Genomic DNA, 20,051 nt, shown 5'->3' with positions numbered 1-20,051 from the left:
ATCTTTTGAAAAATAAAAAAGAACAAAGAAAAGCTCACAATCATCTCAATTGACATAGAAAAGCAGTTGATAAAATCCAGTACCCTTTCATGAAAAACACACTCAGCAAACTAGGAATGGAAGGAAACTTCCTCAACATGATAAAGGGCATTTATGAACAACCAATAACACACATCATACTCAATGGTAAAAGACTAAAAGTTTTCCCCCTACATTCAAGAATAAGACAAAGATGCCTACATTCACCACTGCTGTTTAACATTGTCCTGGAAATTTTAGGCAGAGTAATTAGGTAAGGAAAAAAAAAAAGGCATTGAAATCGGGAGGGAAGAAATTAAACTATCTCTGTTTGTAGAGAACATGGCCTTATATAGAAAAAATACAAAGATCCTCAAAAAAAAAAAATCCAAAACTAATGAACAAATTTAGCATAGTTGCAGGGTACAAGATAAACTCACAAAAATTTATTGTGTTTGTATAACCAACATTGAACAATCCAAAAAGGAAATTAAGAAACAATACCATTTAGAATAGCATCTGAAAGAATAAAATACCTGGGAGCAAATTTAACCAAGAAATTTAAAGACTTCTACACTGAAAACTGAAAAACATTGTTAGGATAAATTAAAGAAGTGCTAAATAAGTGAAAAGAAATCCAATGTTCATACTCCCTCCCCAGAGCCTTTTAGGCAGTTTTTCTCTTGTAGCCGTCCACCACATGGAATTTTAATGCCACAAATATACAATGTTATGGTCTGTGGCCATGTGATGGACTACAAACCAGTGGAATATCTAAGATTTTTTTCACCCTCACCAGAACGAATTTTGTTGAGAATGCATGGTCTAGAGCAAGGGAATTCCAAGATGGTCCTGAGGCATATTATAACAAAAGCAAGGAAGCAATCAAGCCCTGAAGAGGCTCCCACTGATCAGAATCAGAACATTGTAGCATTTAAAAATTTTTTTAATGTTTACTTACTTTTGAGAGAGAGAGAGAAGGGGGGGGCAGAGAGAGAGGGAGACAGCTTCTGAAACAGGCTTCAGGCTCTGAGCTGTCAGCACAGAGCCCAAGGCAGGGCTCGAACCCATGAACCTTGAGATCATGACCTGAACTAAAGTTGGACACTCAGTGCACTGAGCCACCCAGGCACCCCGCATTTTAGTATTTAAAAATAATTTTTAATGTAATTGATTAAAGTACACTGAATATATAAAAATCTATAAGCTCGTAATAAATAATAAGTAATTCTACTAAAAGGAAAGTAAAACTAAAATAATTCTCATCTGCCACAATTGGAGAATGCTTTTTACCACCTCTTTTCTCTGAAAACTAATTGAAAGGAAATAAACTCTTATTCTACCTTTTCAGTAAGAACAGCAGTTCAGTGTAATCAAATAGCCCCAGGGAAAGCTCTTCTTTACAGAAAATATGCCAGCTAATAAATGTTGGAGGTTTGGTAGAATTAAAAAATCATCACTTAAATAATTAAAGATTAATGGATCCTAACATAATTAGGTGAAATGTTGATTGGGTTGCATAGTGCCAAAGGATTACCTCTAATCAGAACAAGAAAACTTTACAGTGGTGAGATCTTGTGTCTACCACTTTAACCCAGTTAGTAAACTTAGCTTTACTTAGTGAGACAGTGAGACATTATGTGCCTCTAATATGATGTGATATAAAGTACATCGGATCACCTCTTGAAATATTCTTACCAAAATTATTTAAACTGAATCATCTAATCAGGCCTTTTATGTCTAACTTCCAGTTTATAGGAAATAAAAGCAGTAGTAAAACAAGTTAAGTGATTCTATGAGGGAGCAATCAGACAAATCCAGAATGTGGGACATGATATTTCTGTGAGACAACTGACCTGTTTTTTTCAAAAACTCACTGTGAGGAAAATAAATGGTGTGTGTGTGAGGGAGGCATAATATTCTAGATCAAAATAGACTTTGGAGACATAATAAAATGCAATGCATGGTTCATGTTTGGCTGTTACTATAAAAGACATTTTTTGAATATTCAAGGGAAATTTGAATATGAATTCGGCATTAGATGATATTAGGGTATTACTATTAAATTTTGTTTGGTTTGTTAATGGTGTGTGGCTATATAGGAGAAAAATTCCTTACATTTTAGAGATGAATATTGATTGATTTAGAGCTGAAATGTTTATAATGTCATTTTTAAAAAAGAACTTCAGCATGAAGAAATGGATGAAACAAAAATGGTGAAATGTTAACACAGTGATGTGTAAATGTAAGAGATACATGTATCAGTATGGATTGTACTAGTCTTTCAACTACTTTTTTAAAAAACGGGGTGATGGGGGAATAAAAATGTTTGAAAATACTGATAATATATAGTTTAAAATATTAAAAATGGTTTGTGTGAAGGGTCCCTAGGAAATGCTACTTCTCAGCCTGAGAAAGCGTAAGTTTGTTTTGACTTAGGTTGAGAACCCGTGGTTCTTGGATTCTTCCTCAAACTCGTTTTTTCTTTCCTTCTCTCTCCCCACTCTATCCAGCCCTCTTTGACTCTATGCACAGCAACCAAGCCTCAGATAGCCCATTTTCTCCACCCCGTACTCTTCATTCACCGACCTTACAACTCCGGCAGCGCTCTGAGAAGCCCCCTTGGTGTAAGTAATGCTTTTGGAACTGCCTGGACAAAGGCCAAGAGGGATTGAGGGCGTGATGAATTAGGGACCTATCTCAGGAGGGAAACGAAGAGGAGGGTTCAAAGACCAGGAATAACCAGTAGGGGAGGCAGGGTCATCTGCTGTTTCCAAGGTGAAGGGAGGATTTCTTTACTCTATCTCATCTCTATTCTCCATGGCCCGTCTATTTCATTGGAGAGATTCCTAAAAGATAGTGTCCCAGAAGGTCCTTTGGGAAGGAAGGATGGAAACTTCATTCTCCTCAGATTCCCATTTTGTCTCTACAGCTTTCTCAAGTATAGGTGACTTGGGAGGAAACCTGGATATATAGAAAAGTTGGGAGAAAGAAACTAGTATCTGCTACTACTTTCCACATGTTCTTTCTGTGAGGTTGTCTGTTCTCACCTATTAGTTCAAGTTGAGGTGCTGCTTTTTCCCATCTCTTCTTTATGATATCTAGCCAATACTAATTTTCCTTGATAACAGTGTGAACAGTGGAGTCACAAGGAGTTCTTAGGATAATTGCAGGTTAGGGGAGATACTGGTGACAATCAGAGAGAGTATAAGGGCCAGAGACACCAGTGATGGAAAAATACTTTCCTAATTCAACCTGCCTCCAGGAAATAATGAAAATCAAACATGGCTTTTATTGTTTTACTTGGATAGGACTGAATAGCAAAGATTCATATTTCAGCATTGAGTTAAATGCTGAATTGGCATTCTGTATGGAGAAGAAACATCCCTTCCTGACACCAAGAGTTCTTCCCCTCAATTTCAGATTCTCTTACATTCACCTTGCCATTGCTCCTTTTACCTCTCTCCTGGATATTTATGGATTTTGTGCTCCTGGAAATCTTTTTTAAAAATTATATTATTATATAATTTCTTAAATCTGCGTACAGTTGATATGCAATGTTATATAACATAGTGGTTCAACAAGTCTATACGTTATGCTGTGATCATAAGTGTAGCTACCATCTGTCATCATACAGTGCTATTACAATGCCCCTAATTATGAACCACTGGAATACAGCATTGATATGCTTCCAAAGTAGGAATGAGGGCCCATGGGAATTTGGAGTTAGGGCAGGGGTACATTTGTGAAAGAACTGGATGAAGTGGGCCTTAGCACTCTCTTCTGAAGTCTTAGATGTACCTCAGTGCTCCTGTATACTCCTGTAGTATACATTATGCCAGAGCAACAGTTTCTGAGCGGGGCTAATTTAGGAGTCTCTGCATAACTTAGGAAGAATTCAGACCCTCTTTTCTCAACACATGACTAACACGGGCCATATATTCTGGTATTTGAACCATATACATAGAATTTAACCTACTCTTCCAGCTTGCTTGACTTGGTCTCCTGACTTTGCTTTACAGACAGCAGTGGCCCTTCCAGTACTGTGTCCAGTGCTGGTCCTTCCTCTCCTACTGCAGTGGATGGTAACTGCCATTTTGGCTTCAGTGATCAGTCTTCTGTAAGTTCTCACATGACTGAAGAACATCAAGGCCTTGGGATGCTCCCTGGGAATGGAGAACAAGAGCTCCCCATTGAAGAGGTGCAAGAGCCCTTTGAACCAAGCCACTCTTCACAGGAACCTCCAGTGGAAACCAGCCAGCCACACCAGGAAGTTTCTGAGATCAGCCAGCCATGCCGAGACATCCCTGAAGAGGTCAGCCAGCCATGCCAGGAGATTCCTGTCATCAGCCAGCCATGTCAGGAGGACCGTGATAATGTTAACCAGATGTGCCAGGAGGTCCCTCAGATCCACCAGCCATGCCAGAAGGCAAGCCAACTGTGCCAGAAAATCTCTGAGGAAGCTTCCCAGCTTTGCCAGGGGAACCCTGAGGAGGTCAGTCAGCCATGCCAGGAGGTCTCTGTGGAGGTTGGCAAGCTGGCCCATGGGTTCCCTGTAGGGGTTGGTGGCCTGATCCAGGAAATCCATGTAGAAGTTGACAAGCCAGCCCAAGAGATCCCTGAGGAGATTCAGTTCTTTGTAGAGGTTGGCAGGCTAATCCAAGAGGCTTCTGCAATCAATCTGTTGTCTCAGGACATTCCTGAGGTTGATAAACCATCCCAAGAGTTTCCTGTGGAGGATGATCTGCAAATACAGGAGGTCCCTGAGGCTAATCAGCAGTCCTGGGTGGTCCCTGAGGTGACTGACCAGCTGCCTGGAGAGGATATGCCCCAAGCCCAGTATCAATCTAGTGATCCAAACCCTCAGAGCCAGTCTCTGGCCTGTGACCAGCACTCACCCCTTCCACCAGCAACATGTGATTAATCATGTTCTCATTAGTGGTGTCACACTATACCAGCTATTTGAGCTAACAACTTTTTCTGTTGGCTAACTCACCTACCAGTGTAAGACCTTGGATCTCACCAGAGGTATCTGAGGAAGCAGTCCTCTTGGCATGAGGCCAAAAACTGTGCCAGAGCTGGGCTTGGTGGGGAGCTAATTTCATGTTCAAAGCAACCATTGACTCCTCATATGACCATTAGACTTGAATAGGATTTCCATAAAGGTGTGGACTGAAGTATCATTACCCAGCGTCCTCTGAGCATCCCAGGAAATTCCAGATTGTTAAAAGAAATGCCACTTAACTGCTGAAGACACTGTCCGGAGACATCCAGTGCAAAAGGAGACTCCAAGGTCTCCACTTTTCTGGGGAAATATTCACAACTTCTCAAGGTACCCTTAGACCATTTGTGCATTCAGGAAGATTCTTGTCTTTGCTAACACTCCTCAGGATGGCTATGAAATATCTGGGGTGGCGGGGAAGTAGAGGGGGGAGAATCCCTTTCCCAAACAAACATCCATTGTGGCCATGAATCTTTAGATTGGCTTATAGGTGTTTTGTATAATGTTGCAAGTTCCCCCTCTGACCCAGTAGTTTTCCTTTGGGCAATAGCTCTGGGGAAAAATAGGTATTAGATTCCTGTGAAAATTTTAAGAGTAACTATTTAAAATGCTCTGGGGGAAGTTCTTGGCCAATCTGTGAAGCTGGGTCTCCTTTTGTTGTGAGGCTACTTGGCTTAAGAGATGCTATAGCAACTTGTTTTCCTTGTTGGGGTGTTTGCTTATTTAATACATTCCATCAAGGACAGACAAAAAAAAAAGATGCTATAGCAGAGAAAATCAGGTTCTATTTTAAGCAATCAGCAAAGATCAATATTGTACAGACATGAGCAAAGATTATATATATTTCTGTAGTAGTGCCAGGCACAGACTGGCCAAAGACCAAACACTCCAGGGTCCCCAAGAGGTTTTCCCTTTTATCATTGTCTTTAGAGTCAGGTGTGATTATGAAGCTTTTCCCAAAGATAAGGGGATGGGTAGGAGGAGTAATGCAATCATTGCAATGGGATAGCCAGAACATTATGAGTGCTCAATAAATACGAAATAATACAAATGGTGATGGTGGTGATGATGTCCTTGTGAATTCAAGTATGACTATGACTATAAATCAATCATGGTTGTTTGTGACTGAATTGATCTGAACCAGTCAAAAGCTGCTATAGTTGAGTGGGAAGGGACTATAAAATAAAGAGATCCAGGGGTGCCTAGGTGCCTCAGTCCGTTAAGTGTTTGACTTCGGCTCAGGTCATGATCTCACAGCTCATGGGTTTGAGTCCCACATTGGGTTTTGTGCTTACAGTTCAGAGCCTGAAGCCTGCTTTTGATTCTGTATCTGCCTGTCATTCTGGCCCTCCCCTGCTTGCAGTCTGCCTCTCTCTCTCAAAAATAAATGAACATTTAAAGAATAAAATAAAATAAAATAAAATAAAATAATAAAATAAAATAAAATAGATTAGGCATCCCAGGAGGGCCCTATGGCAGTCAGCCCACCATCTCAAAATGTCTTAAATGAGTAGTGTTGTGGGGGAGAGAGTTTCTGTTTCTGTGAAGCACCAGTAAGTACTTGTCTTCTCAACAGATCCTTAGAATCACCCTCTTAATTTTCTACTCTGATGCTTTGGAGTGTCAGGAGGAGTTGATATAAAGGAGTTATGGTTTTTCTTTAACCTCCTTGACATATTTACATTGGGAAAGTCCAATACACTGGGAAGGCTGGAATATCCCCTTCCCCATATATTTACATTCACAACCAGGCTTCTCCTGATATACCTAGGACTATAAAAGGTTTCACTGCAAGGGAAAAATCCAGTATTAACTCTGGAAATTCTAAATGTGCAGGTGAGTGCTCTTTACAACCTCAATAGGCTCTGGATCTCTTAGAGCTTCTCAACTCTGCCTCTTTGGTGTTCCCTTATCCAGGGTATCTGAGCAGTCCTCAGTTCTTGATCCCATAGTATGCAGATCCCCTTCCTAGACCCCCTGCCCCTCTTCCGTCCCGCAAACCAAATGTATCTCCCCATCCTAGGCCCCTATTCCTTATACTCTGGCATCTTCATTTTCAGAAATTATGCTGGCTCTCCATATCTTTTCTCCCTTTATCCACCATATGTCCTCTGGCTTCCCTGGGTCCTTGAGCTGCTTACAGTTATCAAAGACATAAAAAAAAAAAAATGACAACGCCAGGAGAAGCAGAGAGGTAGAAGCCAAGGCCCAGGATCTAAGCAATGTGTAGAGTCAGAAAAAGCTTAAGCAGTACAACAGCATCTGTAATGAACTTGATTTTATTGTTAAGAGTTGGAGGCGGCTCCATTACAGCAGCTGGGAACTATAGCAGGGAAGTGTGGGGAGGAGCAGAGCACAGCAGCACAGGGAGGGTGGGAGCTAGGAAGAACACAGGCTGGCTCATTTTAGTTTCCACACAGTCATTTGGCAGAGAAGCCAAGCCCTGATGAGCGTCTAGATTTCTCAGTCCGGTGGTAGTCTGGCAGGGCTGCTCATTGGCTTGCTTGGGGAGAGTTCCTCTCCTGGGGTGGTTTTTTCAGCCTGTTTTCATCTTACTCAGTAGGAGTTCAGCTTTAGCTCAGCTTTGTCTCCCTCTTCCCTTCCTCTCATTTTCCCCAAGTTCTCTGGCATGGCCTCTACTTCCTCCGTCCAAGAGTTTGGGGCTGGAAAGGCAGCCAGTGTTCCCATTTCAGCTGCAGGATGGCATAGTGGAATGTTGGGGGAGTCACACATTGCTGGGGTGTCAGATGTTGGGATGTCAGGCAGTGGCTTATTTTTAACCCATTACATACCAGGCCACAGCAGATGACTACATGCAGAGAAGCCAAGCAGGGGATGAAAAGGGATGAGGATAATTGGAATGGGTAGGTAAAAACTTCAAAAGGTCGGGGAACTTGGAGGAATTCTGGGATTGGAGCTGGGCTCTCCTTGCCCCTCTTTGTGCTGCCCAATAGGCCTGGTCTGGGCACAGCTCTGGGATGTGAATGGTATGAAGCAGGGGCTGGGAGAATAAGCAACTTTCTTCTCTCACCAGTCTGTTGGTCAAAAGAGCTTCAAGTTTTGGACTGAGACATTCAGATATGGAGGGGAGAAGTGGGACAGTATAGCAGTGGTGTACCCCTAGACCCCTGCTGGAACCCAGACCCTGATGGGTAAGGGAATGGGAGATGGAGGAAGAGGTGCAGCTCTGGGTACCTTACTGACAGAATCCTGCCCCAGGTCACATAAATTATTACTGGAGATCCTTTCTTGGGTTGCTAAACAGAGATAGAGAGGTCCCTGGGCTTGGGGATATCTGCTCTTCCTCCATGAGGGAGGAGGTTGCTGAGACCCATCCTTACTCCCCACCCAATACAAACATTTGTAGTGTTAGGAGAGGCTGTCACTCCAGAGTTCTCTGTCATGAGATGACCTCCTATCCTAATTTTGTACCCTCCCTCTATCCAATACCTGTTGCCTTTGGTTTTGAAAATCCTCTTGGGTATGGATGAGGGGGAGGGACAACCCCTCCCATGTAGCCCATCCCAAGTTCCCACAACAAGACATCCTGTCCCCTGTCTCCCCCACCCCAGCTCCCATGTCCCTCCACCCCAAAGGACTTAGCAATAGCCATTCTCTAAGGGAGCTGGGGAAGCAGATTCCTGGGGAAGGGAGAGTGGTTCTTTCAGAACTCAATCTTGCAGGCTGGGAAGGACTCATCTTGCATGACCACAGTGCTGCTGCTAGCCAGGACCAGAACATTCAGTTGTTGCTGCTGCTCATGAGTCTGTTGGTACCACTCACGAGTCACCTCCGTGTCATGAGTAGGGATCAGAGTCACCTAGGAGGGAGACAAGACATGCCTGATGTGACACTATGAAGGGAAGGTAAGTGAGGGGGATGGGGCATCACACCTGATGGTTTAGGAAGTAGTCCCACTGCCCATAGAAAGGGTTCAGTCCTTTTATGTATAGAGACTGTTTTCTACTGAGTAAGCTTTGACCAGACCTCCTCCTTGGCATCCCTTGCCACTCACCTGAAGATTCTCCCCCCACTGGGCCTTGCCCTCCAGCAGGGCATCCAGCACAGCCCGGCTCGGCTCGCCATTGACAGGGTCATTCCCACTGACCACATAGTAGGATGCACGCACTCGACGGAAGAAGTCAAGGTCAGCAGTCTTGCCGCTGCAATGATTCGGGATATAGGCGAGATCCACGTATACAGGGGAGCCAGAGCTCCCCTTGGAACCCAAGGCCGCTGTAGAGACAAGCCAGGACTCATTGGAGTGGTAAAGTAGAACACTTTTAACAATCTTTCTCCCACAACTCCTTCTACTCCTGGAGTCTTTGACTAGCCATACCCAACCCCAACCCACAATCTCTCTAACTTTTCATGTTATACTTACATGGTCCTGCCTTGAGTCCATTGACTAGGCCTTTGGACATGGGGCTGTGTCCATCCTTTTCCTCTGCTGGGGTGGCCTGGCTTGGAGTGCTGCGTGGTCGGGGTGGGGCCCGAATTGCTCGATCTGCAGGCCCTTTACCAGGGGTGGGTGAGCGTTTTCCCCGAAGATCCAGACGCCGGGCAGGAGATGCTGGCTTGCCCCTGCCTGGGGCCCTGCGCCCTACTCTCCCCTGGGCTTTCTCCTTCTCACGTAGTTTTTCTACTCTTCCAGATTCTGAGCTGAGCCCCTCAGGGTCAGCCATGCATACATCAGGGCGAGGAGGGGATGGGCGGGGGTCTGGCTGGGGGATAGGGGGTGGGTCATGGCCAGGCCTAGGATGGTGAGTCCCACTGACCCCTCCAGCTTTGTCCACAGGCAGGAAGTCCCCATCTTCATCTGAGTCAAGAGCTGCTTCAGCTGTGATGGATGGACACTCCTCAGTTTCTGGTGGAACATCAGAATCTGATTGTGAGGAGCCTGAGTCACTGGCTGATGTTGGGGGTGTCTCATCAGCCACAGGGCATGGGCTCCCTGTGGCCCCTGGGCCCCCTGCCCGGCGCCGATGTCCCCTCCCTACTAGCCGAGCTTCTTCAGTTGAGAGGTCACCTTCATCTGTGGATCGGGGCAGAGGTGGGTTCAGAAAAGATGGGGAGAGTTCCCCTCGGTGGGGTCGGAGCTCAGCAGCACATCCCTGGGGCCCAACCTCAACCTCAGGGGAGACACTTCTGGGTTGGCCTCCAGAAGCTCCTCCAGGGCACAGTGGCTGCTCAGGGGAGAGCAGTGTGTCAGGCCGGGAACTCCTCTCAGCTCCCTCAGGCCAAGCCCCACGTTCCCAGGCAGGACAAGTCTCAGCTGCTGCTTTTTCAGCCTTAGCCAGGGCAGGGCCTGGGGGTTTGGGGCTGGTTTCAGTTGGGCCATTGGTGGCACAATCCCGAGAGGGACTGTGGAATGGGCTTGGCTTCTTGGTGGCGGCCCCTGTGCATTCCAGGCGGCAGGGGAGAGTGCTATCATCCATGTCTACAGGCAAGCTTGGAGCTGGAGCTGGGGCCAAGTCTAGTGAAGCTGGGGGTGCTGGGCTCAGAGGAGTGAGGTCCCAGAGGCTGTGGGCAGCTGGTTCCATTCCTGAAACCAGCTCTCCAGACCCCTGTTCTGCAGCCTCCAGGCCAGGAGGGAAGCGCTCAGCCACACTTGAAATCACAGGTGTGGTGGCCTCAGAGGAGGAGCCTTCAGACAGGGCTGGTGAAGCAGGTCTTGGCAGACTGGAGAGGAGAGGAGCCCCAGGAGAGCTGGGTGATGGGAGCTGAGGCAGTGAGGAGTCCAGGCTGGGGGCCTTGGTCACTTCCAGGTACTCATCATGCCGGGCTCTGGTGGGGGGCCCTGGAGCCAGAGCCAGAGCTCGGTCCCCAGAGAAGGCGAGGGAGCCACAGGGTGCTGAGCGGGGTTCAGCAGGAGAGGGCAGCTGTGGGGGAGCTGGCTGCAATGAGGAGAAGCCAAAGGCTGAAGCAGGGAAGTCTAGGCTGGGTCGGGCAGGGCCCAGGTGTGAGTCCGAGGGAGGGCTGGTATGTGGCTCACTTTCAGGCCACAATGTAGGGGGCCCTGCAGGAATAGGGTGAGGAGGACTCGGGGACTCAGCCTCTTTCTCTGGCTGTTCCCGTGCTCCTTTCTCCAGCTCTGAGTCACTAGTGCTGTCATCCCAGTGACCCTGGCCTGATTCCTTGGGGGATGGGGCTCTCCTATCTGGGCTACAGCTCAGGATATTACCATTAAGAGGGGGGCTTGGGCCTTTGCTCCGGGGAATAGGAACACGGGGGGGTACTTCAGGTGGGGTGAGGCTAGGCTCCTCACTCAGACCTGGCTCAGGCTCTTGCCGAGGAGGTAAAGTGGGTCCCGCCAGGGCTGCATAGCTAAAGGTTGGAGTGTCAGATTGGAGGCTCTTGGGTGAGACAGGAGATGAAAGCTCCTTCTCTGCAGATGGGTTTCGGCCAGCAGCCTCCTCCTTGGCTGAGATGCGTGGTGGCCAGTCCCCAGCTGCTCCAAGCGGAGACTCTCTAGTGGGGCATGCAGGGCCAAGCCCAGTAAGCATCATCTGCTCATAGATGTCTGCATACTGGAAACTTCTCTCATCAGGATATGGTGTGGGTTCTCTCTGCTCGGGTTCTGTCTGTTCAGGCTCCTTGGTTGAATGGCTTTCGCTGGCCTCTGGGACCTTTGAGCTTTGAGGGCTGCTGCCAGGAGCCCCAGCCCCACCTTCTTCTGCCCTCTCCCCTTCAGCTTTGCAGTAGTCCTTCCCCAAGGGAGAGTACGGCCCACCTTCCAACTCAGCTGCCTCCTCCTGTGCTGCAGCCATCACACTGTCATACTCAGTGGTGCCCCAGGAGAAGGGTGCAGGAGTGTGTGGTTCTGGCGCAGGCATTGGGGGAGCTGGAGCTGGGGAGAGGGGTGCAGGAGGCAAGGGTCTGTCCTTGGGCACCCATGGTGGGATGTCAGCCAGCCATGAGGGGGTGGTGGGTTCGTTCCTCATGGGTGGCATGGGCTCAGGCTCTGGGATAGGGCTTTCTCGGCCAGGAGCTGGAGGAACCCTCTGTCCAACCACCTCAGGTGGGGAGGCTGGAGGAGAGATTATCTCAAAAGGGGAACGGGTCAGCTTGTCCTCTTCCTCTAGTGGCAGCCCAACTGGTGACTCAGCTAGCCAGCGCTCCACCTCCAGCCCCTTCTGTGGTGAGGGCTCCTGGAAACCCTTGAAGTCTGAGGCCCAGGGGCTCTGAGGCATGTGCTCCAGTGGGGGCACTTCCTGTTCATCATCTGGCCCCTCATCGAGGAAAGTGCTCTCCCGTTCTTCTGTGTACCGTGGCCGGGCCCCCTGGCTGTCCAGCTCATGAGGAAACCAGACCTTTCGCTCACAGCTCAGTTCCCTCCAGTATGTGTCCTGTTCCAGGGCCACATCCTCTCTGCCCCTCCAGTACCTGTCCTCCCGCTCAGGAGATATGTCCTCCCATGTCTGGGCAGGCTCCTTCTGTTCTCCAACTGGCTCATTTCTGGATGGAGATGTTTCTTGCCACTCCCGTACCACATCCTGCTCCTTCCAGTACTTCTCTCCCTGATCCCGGGTCTTGTCCTCATGCACAGGGCTCTCTTCCAGCCCCAGAACTTTGGTCTTCTCCAGCAGAGCTTCTTTCTTTTGCACGGCGTCAACTTTTTCTGGGGATTTTTCCTCTAGGATCTTCTCCTTTGGTTTCATGCTTTTATCCTCCTGCACTGGGCTCTCCTGCTCCTGAATTCTGTCCTTTTCCAGAACCTTATCTTTCTGTTCAGTGGCCTTATTGTTTTGTTCTAGGGCTTCATCCTTCTGTCCTAAGGCCCAGTAGTTTTGTTCTAAGGTTTCATCCTTCTTTTCCAAGGCCTCCTCCTTTTGTTCTTGGGTCTTGCCTTTTTGTTCTGAGTCTTTATCTTTTTGTTCTAAGGCCTTATCTTTCTGTCCATGGGCCTTGTCCTCCTGCTCAGGGGCTTTGCCTGTCTGTCCTAAGGCCTTGCCCTTCAATTCAGGGACTTTGTCCTCTAGAGCCCTGTCTCTTTGCTCAATGTCTCTGACTTTTTGTTCTAAGGTTTCACCTCTTTCTTCTGAGGTCTTGTCCTCCTGTTCCTGAATCTTGTCTTTTTGTTCTTTGTCTTTTGGTTCCAGGGCCTTGTCCTTCTGCTCCAGGACTGTGTCCTTTTGTTCCGAGTCTATGTCTTTTTGTTCAAAAGCCTTATCCTGCTGTTCTACAGCCTTATTCTTCTCTTCCAGAGCCTTATCTTTCTGACTGGTGGCGTTATCCTTTTGCTCTACAATGACATCCTTCTGCTCCAGAGTTTTGTCCTGCTGTAAGACTTCATCTTTTGGTTCAGGTCCCTTGTCCCTCTCCTCTGGGGCTCTGTCTTTCAACTCTGGAACTTTACCTTCCCACTCCATGGCAATGCTCTCCATGGCAGGGCTTGGCAAAGACTCAGGACTCTTGGTGAGGGAGCTGTCAGGTGTCAGAATGTGGTCACCAGGGCTTGTGATCACACCAGGTGAGTGCTTCCCATCTCCCAACAATGTAGTGTGAGAGAAGGAGCTGGCAGGTAACTTTCCATCTGGGCTCTCATCTCTGATGTCTGCTAGTGCAGAGTATCCAGTGGTCCCAACTGTGGGAGGTGACAATGTGGCTGCACAGGGTTCTGGAATAGATGTGGGCACTAAGTGGTGAGAGGTGTCCTCAGTCTGCATCAAAGGCCCCTTTTCTTCCTTTCCAAGACTTAGTTCCCCAAACTGGAGGGTGCCAAGGCTTTCTGGAGAGAGCTGCTTAGAAGAGATATCCAGAGAGGTCTCCTTGCTGGGACTTTCTTCTGAGAGAGAAAGTGACTGGGTGTCTTCTGGAGATACCTCTGGCCAAAGGTCTTTGTGTAGATGCTGCTCTGTCAAGCCATAGGGAGACCTGGGGATGGCTTCTTGGTTGGCTGTGTCTGGTGAGACCACACTGAGTACAGATACAGATTCTGCATCTTCAGGGGAGAGGCTTCGGTCAGGAAACTGGAGCACCCCATCTTTCTGAGTTTCACCAGGTTCTTGGAGTGGCATTCTCAAATCTCTAGGAAGGGCCTCTGTTCCCAGAATTGGGCCTGTGAGCTCTCCTGCCTCCACAGTCTCAAGGACTATTGCTTTGTCCTGTTCTGGCAACAGCTGGATAGTACAGCCTGTCTGTTCCCCAGTGATGCTGACAGGTGCTTCCTGGGCATGGGGACTCTTGGGAGGAGGCACCTTTCCCTCTTCCAGTGTGACCTCTTCAGGCCCTGGCTGAACTATCTCCTCTGCAGCATCTTCCTTGCCCACACCTGGTGTACGCCTCGTTCCTCCCCAGGAGCCTGCTTCCTGAAAGTCTTGGGGCTCAGACTTTTCTTCCACTGGGGACTGATGAAAGGGTGTGTGGGTGGCACTGGGTGGGCCAGATGGTGGAGGGGAGGCCATTTTCACTGTGCTGTCATCTGGGCTAAGGCAGCGCTCCTCTACTTCTCCAAGGACTGGTTCCCCTGGATGTAGCGTATGCCCAGGGGTACCAAACATCGGGGCTCCAAACTGACTGGGGACTTTCTCAGATACCTCTACATTTGTGAGCTCCTCCTCTTCCTCTTCCACGGCTCTCTCTCCAGGCAAGCCTCTCCCTACAATCTCTCCTTTCTTCTCTGACTCACCAGTCACAGAGAAATCCTCACAGGGTGGTGATTTGAAGCCCTTGTCTTCTTCCAGTGAGGAGGTAGGTGAGATGGTACCAGCAGATGGCACATAGTCCAAGCCCTGAGTGGCTTCAGTGCGGGATGAGGGGATGCTTGTGACTGTGTCGAGCAGCAGAGAGCTCTTGCCTGTCTCTTCTGTCTGAGGAGCAGTGAGTGAAGCAACAGACTGGTCCTCAGCCACAGATGTGGCAAAGGAAGAAAGCTTGTCGCATTCAGTGATTGAGGTGGCCGAGGACACGTGTTCCTCTTCAGCCAAAGGGGCGGCCACCATGTTGGGGGGGTAGGTGAGCTCAGTCTCTGGTGCTGCGTAGCCTTTGCTGGAAGTGACAGGAACAGCACTGTCTGTAGGCTGGCTAGCTTCAAAGGGGCCAGGACCCTCAGGCCCAGGGAGGTCGTAGGTACTTGTAGAATATCTAGGTGGAGCTGGGCGTTCCTCTGGCTCATCATGAATCTCCTCATCTGAGATGGTTTGCTCTGTCTCTGAGTAGCCAGGGATTGTCTCATCCTGGATGTAAGAGACATGCTCAGTAGCTCCTGCAGGTGTGGCCAGGCTGCTTAGGAATGATGTCTCCTTCTCAGGAGCTTTGCCCTGGAGTCCTACTTCCCGGCCCCCGAAGGCCTCCCTGCCTCTTGGAGTTGCCTTCAAGGCTTCCTGCATATGTTTTTGGTAGAAACCTTCAGCCTTTGTCTCTTCCTCTTCTTCCTCATCTGAAGGGTGCAATTCCTCCATTTCTTCTAACTCTGCCTTTTCTATCACATCCTCCTTTACCTCAGGTTCACTTTCCTCTCTGGCTTCTATTTTATCAGGGAGCCTCTCTGCTTCCTTATGCTTCTTTTCCTCCCAAGTATCTTTCTCTTCCTCTGTTTCAGCCCCAGAGTCTGGGCCTCTATCCTTGCTACCTTTTTCTTCAGGGATGTCTGGGACAACATCTCTCTCCTTCATCATAGGCTCTTCTTGTTCCAGCCCTGGGCCAGAGGGTGGTATCCCCTGGCCGGTTGTGCTTGGGGGTCCCTCCTCTGCAGTGTCTGGAGGGAGTGGTTTCTCTCCTAGTCCTAGGTCCCTTTGTTCAGCCAGCAACCCTCTCTCTTCACGCTTCATCTCCTCAAAGTCCTGTGTGAGGTCCTCTGGTGAAGACAGAGCCAGCTCCCTGTGCCCAATGACTGTCGGGGGTGGTACAGCCCCCTTCTGGGCCGGGGGTGTCCGCGGCTCAGAGGACAGCTCCTTCTCCCCACGGGCAGCCCGACTCTTGTCCATTTTGACTCTGCCAGGGGCCTTGGCTTTGTAGAGGGTCTTACGTACCTCAGGGGTAAAAGGCTTCAGGTCTGGCTTAGAAATTTTCTTGACCTCAGGTTTGGTATCTTTCCTCTTTTCCTCCTTCTTGGCATCCTTCTTCTCCTCCTTCCTTCCTTCATCCTTCTTGAGCTCCTTCCTCTCCTTCTTGATCTCTTTTTTCTCTTTGTCTTTTTTCTCTTCCAGCTTTGAGATCTTTTCTTTCAGGTGCTTCTTCCCTACCTTGTCTTTGATCAGCTTTCGCTTTTCTGCCTTCAGTGCCTCACTCGACTCTGTCCTCACCCTCTCAGGCTTGGTAGGCTTCTCTGGGGGCTTCTCAGATGACTCTTTTACTTTTTTCTCTGTCTTGGCTAACTCCTTGGCCAGTTCTGAGCGGGCCTCCTTGGCTCCCTCTTCAGCCACCTCCTCCCGTTTGGCCAGCTTGCTTACAGCGGTCTTGGCAGTGGCCTTGAGGCTCTCCTTGCTGTCAGCCCGCTGTTTGATTTTGCTGGGTTTGAGGTTGGCAGGCACAGCCCCAGAGGCCAAGTCCTTCTGTGTAGCCACAGGGTACCGCAGGAAGTCCAGGTGCCGAAGCTTTTCCAGGCCCTCCAAGATCTTGTTCTGGGGAGCGTTCCCTGGAAAAAGCACACGTACAATCTTCTCAGTGGGATTGGCTGGTAGCCAGACAACCAGAGCAGTGATAGAAGTCAGGTAGGGCACCGAGATCTCAGCCTCCTTTCCATTAGCCAACACAATGCCTGTCTTAGCTTTACTATTGCCTGCCCACTTTTGCATGAGGAACTGCATCTCCTTGCTGTCCTTGACAGGGTTAAGGACATACATGTCCAGCCGGCCCACACCCATCTTGTGGAAGAGGGTCAGTGGCTCAATTGTGTTGCTGACCACACGGTACAGAGGTTCAGCCTGGATGCCCAGGCGGTTTAGGTGTTGCAGAGTGAGGCAGGCCTCCTCAATGCTGCGCTTGGCTTTCCGGGAGGCATCAGGCAGCCGCAGCTTATCGGGCACATTGAAGAAGACAACTCCAAGCTCAGGGGAAATGAGGTTCTTCACCCAGTCACTGTAGCTGCTAGACCCCTGGGACTGCTCCTCCTCCAGTTCTGCCACTTTGCGTTGCAGGAGTCCATTGATACCTGGCAGGTTATCTGCCCCAATGTGTGTGAGCAGCACTGAGTCAATGCGGTCCAGGTGCCGTACCAGCTTCCAGAAGCAGGACTTGCGATCAGAGCCACCATCCACTAAGATGTTGAAACCATTAACAGCAAAGAGGGCAGAGTCTCCACGACCACCAGGGAAGATATAGCAGCAAGGCTTGGAGAGCTTGAGGAAGCCCCCTGAGGTGGGGGGCTCTAGAAGGTCAAAGGGAGATGGCACATCCACAGTCTCAGAGACGTACTCGGAGAATTCAGCCACACCATCCATGATGGGCAGTGTGGGCTCAGGGTTTAGTCGGAGGTGCAGGGTCTCTTGGGAACTGGATAGTCCCAGGTGGCTCCAATCTCCCTCCCCTAAGCAGGAAACGGTGAGGAAGGCCTGGATTCCAGGGTCTCTATTGCTGAGCAATTGGGCAATCTAGAAGAATGAGAGATAAAAGGCTGATCAGAAAAAAAAAAAAGAAAAAAAAGGCTGATCAGGTCAGGTGGCAACCTGGGGTTGCCTTAACCCAACTTAAGTTAGGTCTGCTAGTTGCCACCTCTTTGCGAGGTGACCGCCTCCTACCTTTTTGACAGAGTTCCCAGCCTTCAAGAACATGAGATTTCCCCATCCTTGGATCCCTCACCACAGCTCTAGTTCTACCCCAGTTTCCATTCCTTCCAGATACTCAGACATGAAACTTACCTCTGGGTTGTGAAGGACCTGGGCAAAGTTCTGATAAGAGTAGGTGCCACTCTGTAGGATGAGGTCTCCCCCGGGCTCTAAACTTTGCCCACTCAAGATCAGTAGTTTGTGAGCTGATGGACAGCTAAGGAGATGGTGAACCTAGAACGGAAGGACAGGAGTGGTCATGGATGTGGGAAACCCAGGGAAGGGCACTGGATGTTCCTGGTTCCCCTCAGTACTGCAAAGACATACTCCCCACTAGTAGGCCCACAACACCTCGAGTGTGGGGCTGGGGGTCGTAAGGCCACTTAGATGGTTCAAAGCCAAGTCTAGGAATTCTTGGCCTTACAGCAGTAGTACTGGCAGGGGTGGGTTACAGTACTTCCAACAAGCCCTAATGGCAAGGCATAGGCCCTGGCCTTACCTCAGAGCTGATGCTGTCGGCACTGGGGTTTACCAGGATGACTGTCTCTAGGATATCACTCTGGTGGCAGAGGGTCCTCTGGCCTGAGGGAGAGATGCAGGATTTTGTATTGAAGAGAGTGGGTATAGTAAAAGGGATAGGCATTGCGTGGGGGAGGAGAGAAAAGAATGTATTGTCAGAAAATGGAGCTGAGGGGAAAGAGGAGCCTAGCTATCCTTAGATCTTGCCGCTTTGGATACTGCTGAGTAAGGTCTAGGAACTGGCTCCTCCAGCCCTTCCCTTTCAGGGTTTTCTCCTCCCTTCTCCCACACTGCTGTCTTCTCTCCCCCCTTCATATGCCACATCCTCTGCCTGCTCAGTCTGGTACCCCCACCCCCTCAGCCTGAAACTCCTGCCTCAGGCTGCCCTATTGACAAGAAGCTTTTGTCCCTCTCGAGCACTAAGCTCCTGGTGCTGCCTGGGGTTGGGGGGCTCAGCTGGAGGGAGGGCTCTTGGGGTTGTGATGCTTACTCAGCTCTCTCCTCACTAGCCTGCCTCTGCCCTGGGCTTTCATGCCAGCTGAGTGCCTGGAAACATGAGATGGGCACTTTGCAGTGTCTACACACTCCCCATCCTCTTTCCCATTCCCCATCCACAGCCAGAATTCCTATTTTCCAAAAGACACTGTTTCTATCTATCTAAACCCTTGGGCTTTTACAATTCAAAGATTAGAAATGGTATAATTTCTTGTTCTGTTATCTAGTTCTTCAGAGGCCAAGCCTGCGCTCACAAGCATGCACACAATCATGCTGTCCCCACCACCAAAGGTTACAGCTCCCTCTCCCACCTCACCCCCATGTCCTCAGGCACAAGAGAGGCCTGGTTCACTGCCCCACAAACCATCCCTTGTGAACAATTTCTTCTCTCATCCTTCCCCCTCTCCTATGGGCCCTCTGCCATGGAGATGGGAGTTAGGGGTCCACAAAAAAAAAAAAACAAACAACACACAAATAAGGAAGGAGAGACTCAGAGTGTTCCCAGGCCATGGAGGAAGACAAAATAGCCTCAAATCCCCTATCTACTTCCCTCCTGCAGACTCACATGAAACACAGAGCAATGCAGCAAAGAAAGAAAGTGGCAGCTTAGAAGATAATGGAGGATGCTGCCATCTCCTGCTTCTGCCCTTCCTGACTGCCACACACAGTGGTGGCATTACCTTGCAGGCAGAGAGTTGAACAGATGGCCCCGGGGAGTGGGATTCCAGATATTGGTGGGAGTGCTCATAATCTGTCCCCTAGACCCTCTTCTGTGATCCAGCTCTTTCCTCTTTCTGGGGCTTGGGCATGAGGAGCCTGGGGCCAGGGCCTTTGTTAAGAGGAAGAACCATAGTGCCAGGATCAGGTAAATCTGGCAGCAGAGGGCTGCACTTGCAGCTGCAGGGGAAATGAACTGTAGATGTGTCAGAAGAGCAAACCTCAGAGAGGGTGGGTGGGGCCCAAGAGGAGTTCAAGGGTTCTCTTCTATTAACTTGGGAATTGTGGGAAGCTTCGAGGTCAGTTCAGAGGATGAGAACCACCTTGGAGACAGGCTGGGGCAGCTCTTGGGCAGATGAGGGGTATCAAGGTTCAGGGAAGGGCCAGATTAGTCATGAGCAGTTCAGATTTAAAAGGGCAAATCCTATACTACCCCTGACATATACACACAAGGTCACAAGTTGGAGCTAGGAGGGTCTGAAAGAGAAAATCTGTGGCACAGACTGATTTGTTTTCTATCTACCAGTCTTCCTCCACCAGTCCACATTCCTCACAGGCCCTGTGTATAACTACACTTCTCTGAACCCAGTTAT

The 20,051-nt window shown here is 49.1% G+C and overlaps 2 protein-coding genes across 12 annotated transcripts in view; one reads left to right on the top strand and one right to left on the bottom strand.

Moving 5' to 3' along the window:
* The window catches only part of PPIP5K1 (diphosphoinositol pentakisphosphate kinase 1), a 40,234-nt gene extending 34,157 nt beyond the window's left edge, over positions 1 to 6,077 (top strand). For all 11 annotated transcript variants that reach the window (XM_029951589.1, XM_029951586.1, XM_029951590.1 and 8 more), the window contains 2 exons: positions 2,532 to 2,645; positions 4,041 to 6,077. In XM_029951589.1, the coding sequence (XP_029807449.1) occupies positions 2,532 to 2,645; positions 4,041 to 4,942 (1,016 nt within the window). In that variant the 3' untranslated portion in view covers positions 4,943 to 6,077. The remainder of the gene's footprint in view (positions 1 to 2,531; positions 2,646 to 4,040) is intronic.
* A 1,204-nt stretch (positions 6,078 to 7,281) lies between these two features.
* The window catches only part of MAP1A (microtubule associated protein 1A), a 20,812-nt gene continuing 8,042 nt past the window's right edge, over positions 7,282 to 20,051 (bottom strand). Inside the window, exons 3-7 of the mRNA XM_029951121.1 lie at positions 18,227 to 18,309; positions 17,821 to 17,961; positions 9,405 to 17,553; positions 9,036 to 9,256; positions 7,282 to 8,840 (exon numbers count right to left, since the gene is read on the bottom strand). Coding sequence (XP_029806981.1) covers positions 8,685 to 8,840; positions 9,036 to 9,256; positions 9,405 to 17,553; positions 17,821 to 17,961; positions 18,227 to 18,309 — 8,750 coding nt within the window. The 3' untranslated portion in view covers positions 7,282 to 8,684. The remainder of the gene's footprint in view (positions 8,841 to 9,035; positions 9,257 to 9,404; positions 17,554 to 17,820; positions 17,962 to 18,226; positions 18,310 to 20,051) is intronic.

This window comes from Suricata suricatta, chromosome 9 (assembly GCF_006229205.1).
Source record: "Suricata suricatta isolate VVHF042 chromosome 9, meerkat_22Aug2017_6uvM2_HiC, whole genome shotgun sequence".
In the NCBI taxonomy this organism is placed as follows: Eukaryota; Metazoa; Chordata; class Mammalia; order Carnivora; family Herpestidae; genus Suricata; species Suricata suricatta.
Note: the sequence above shows the minus strand (reverse complement) of the source record. Positions and strands in the feature narration are given on the sequence as shown.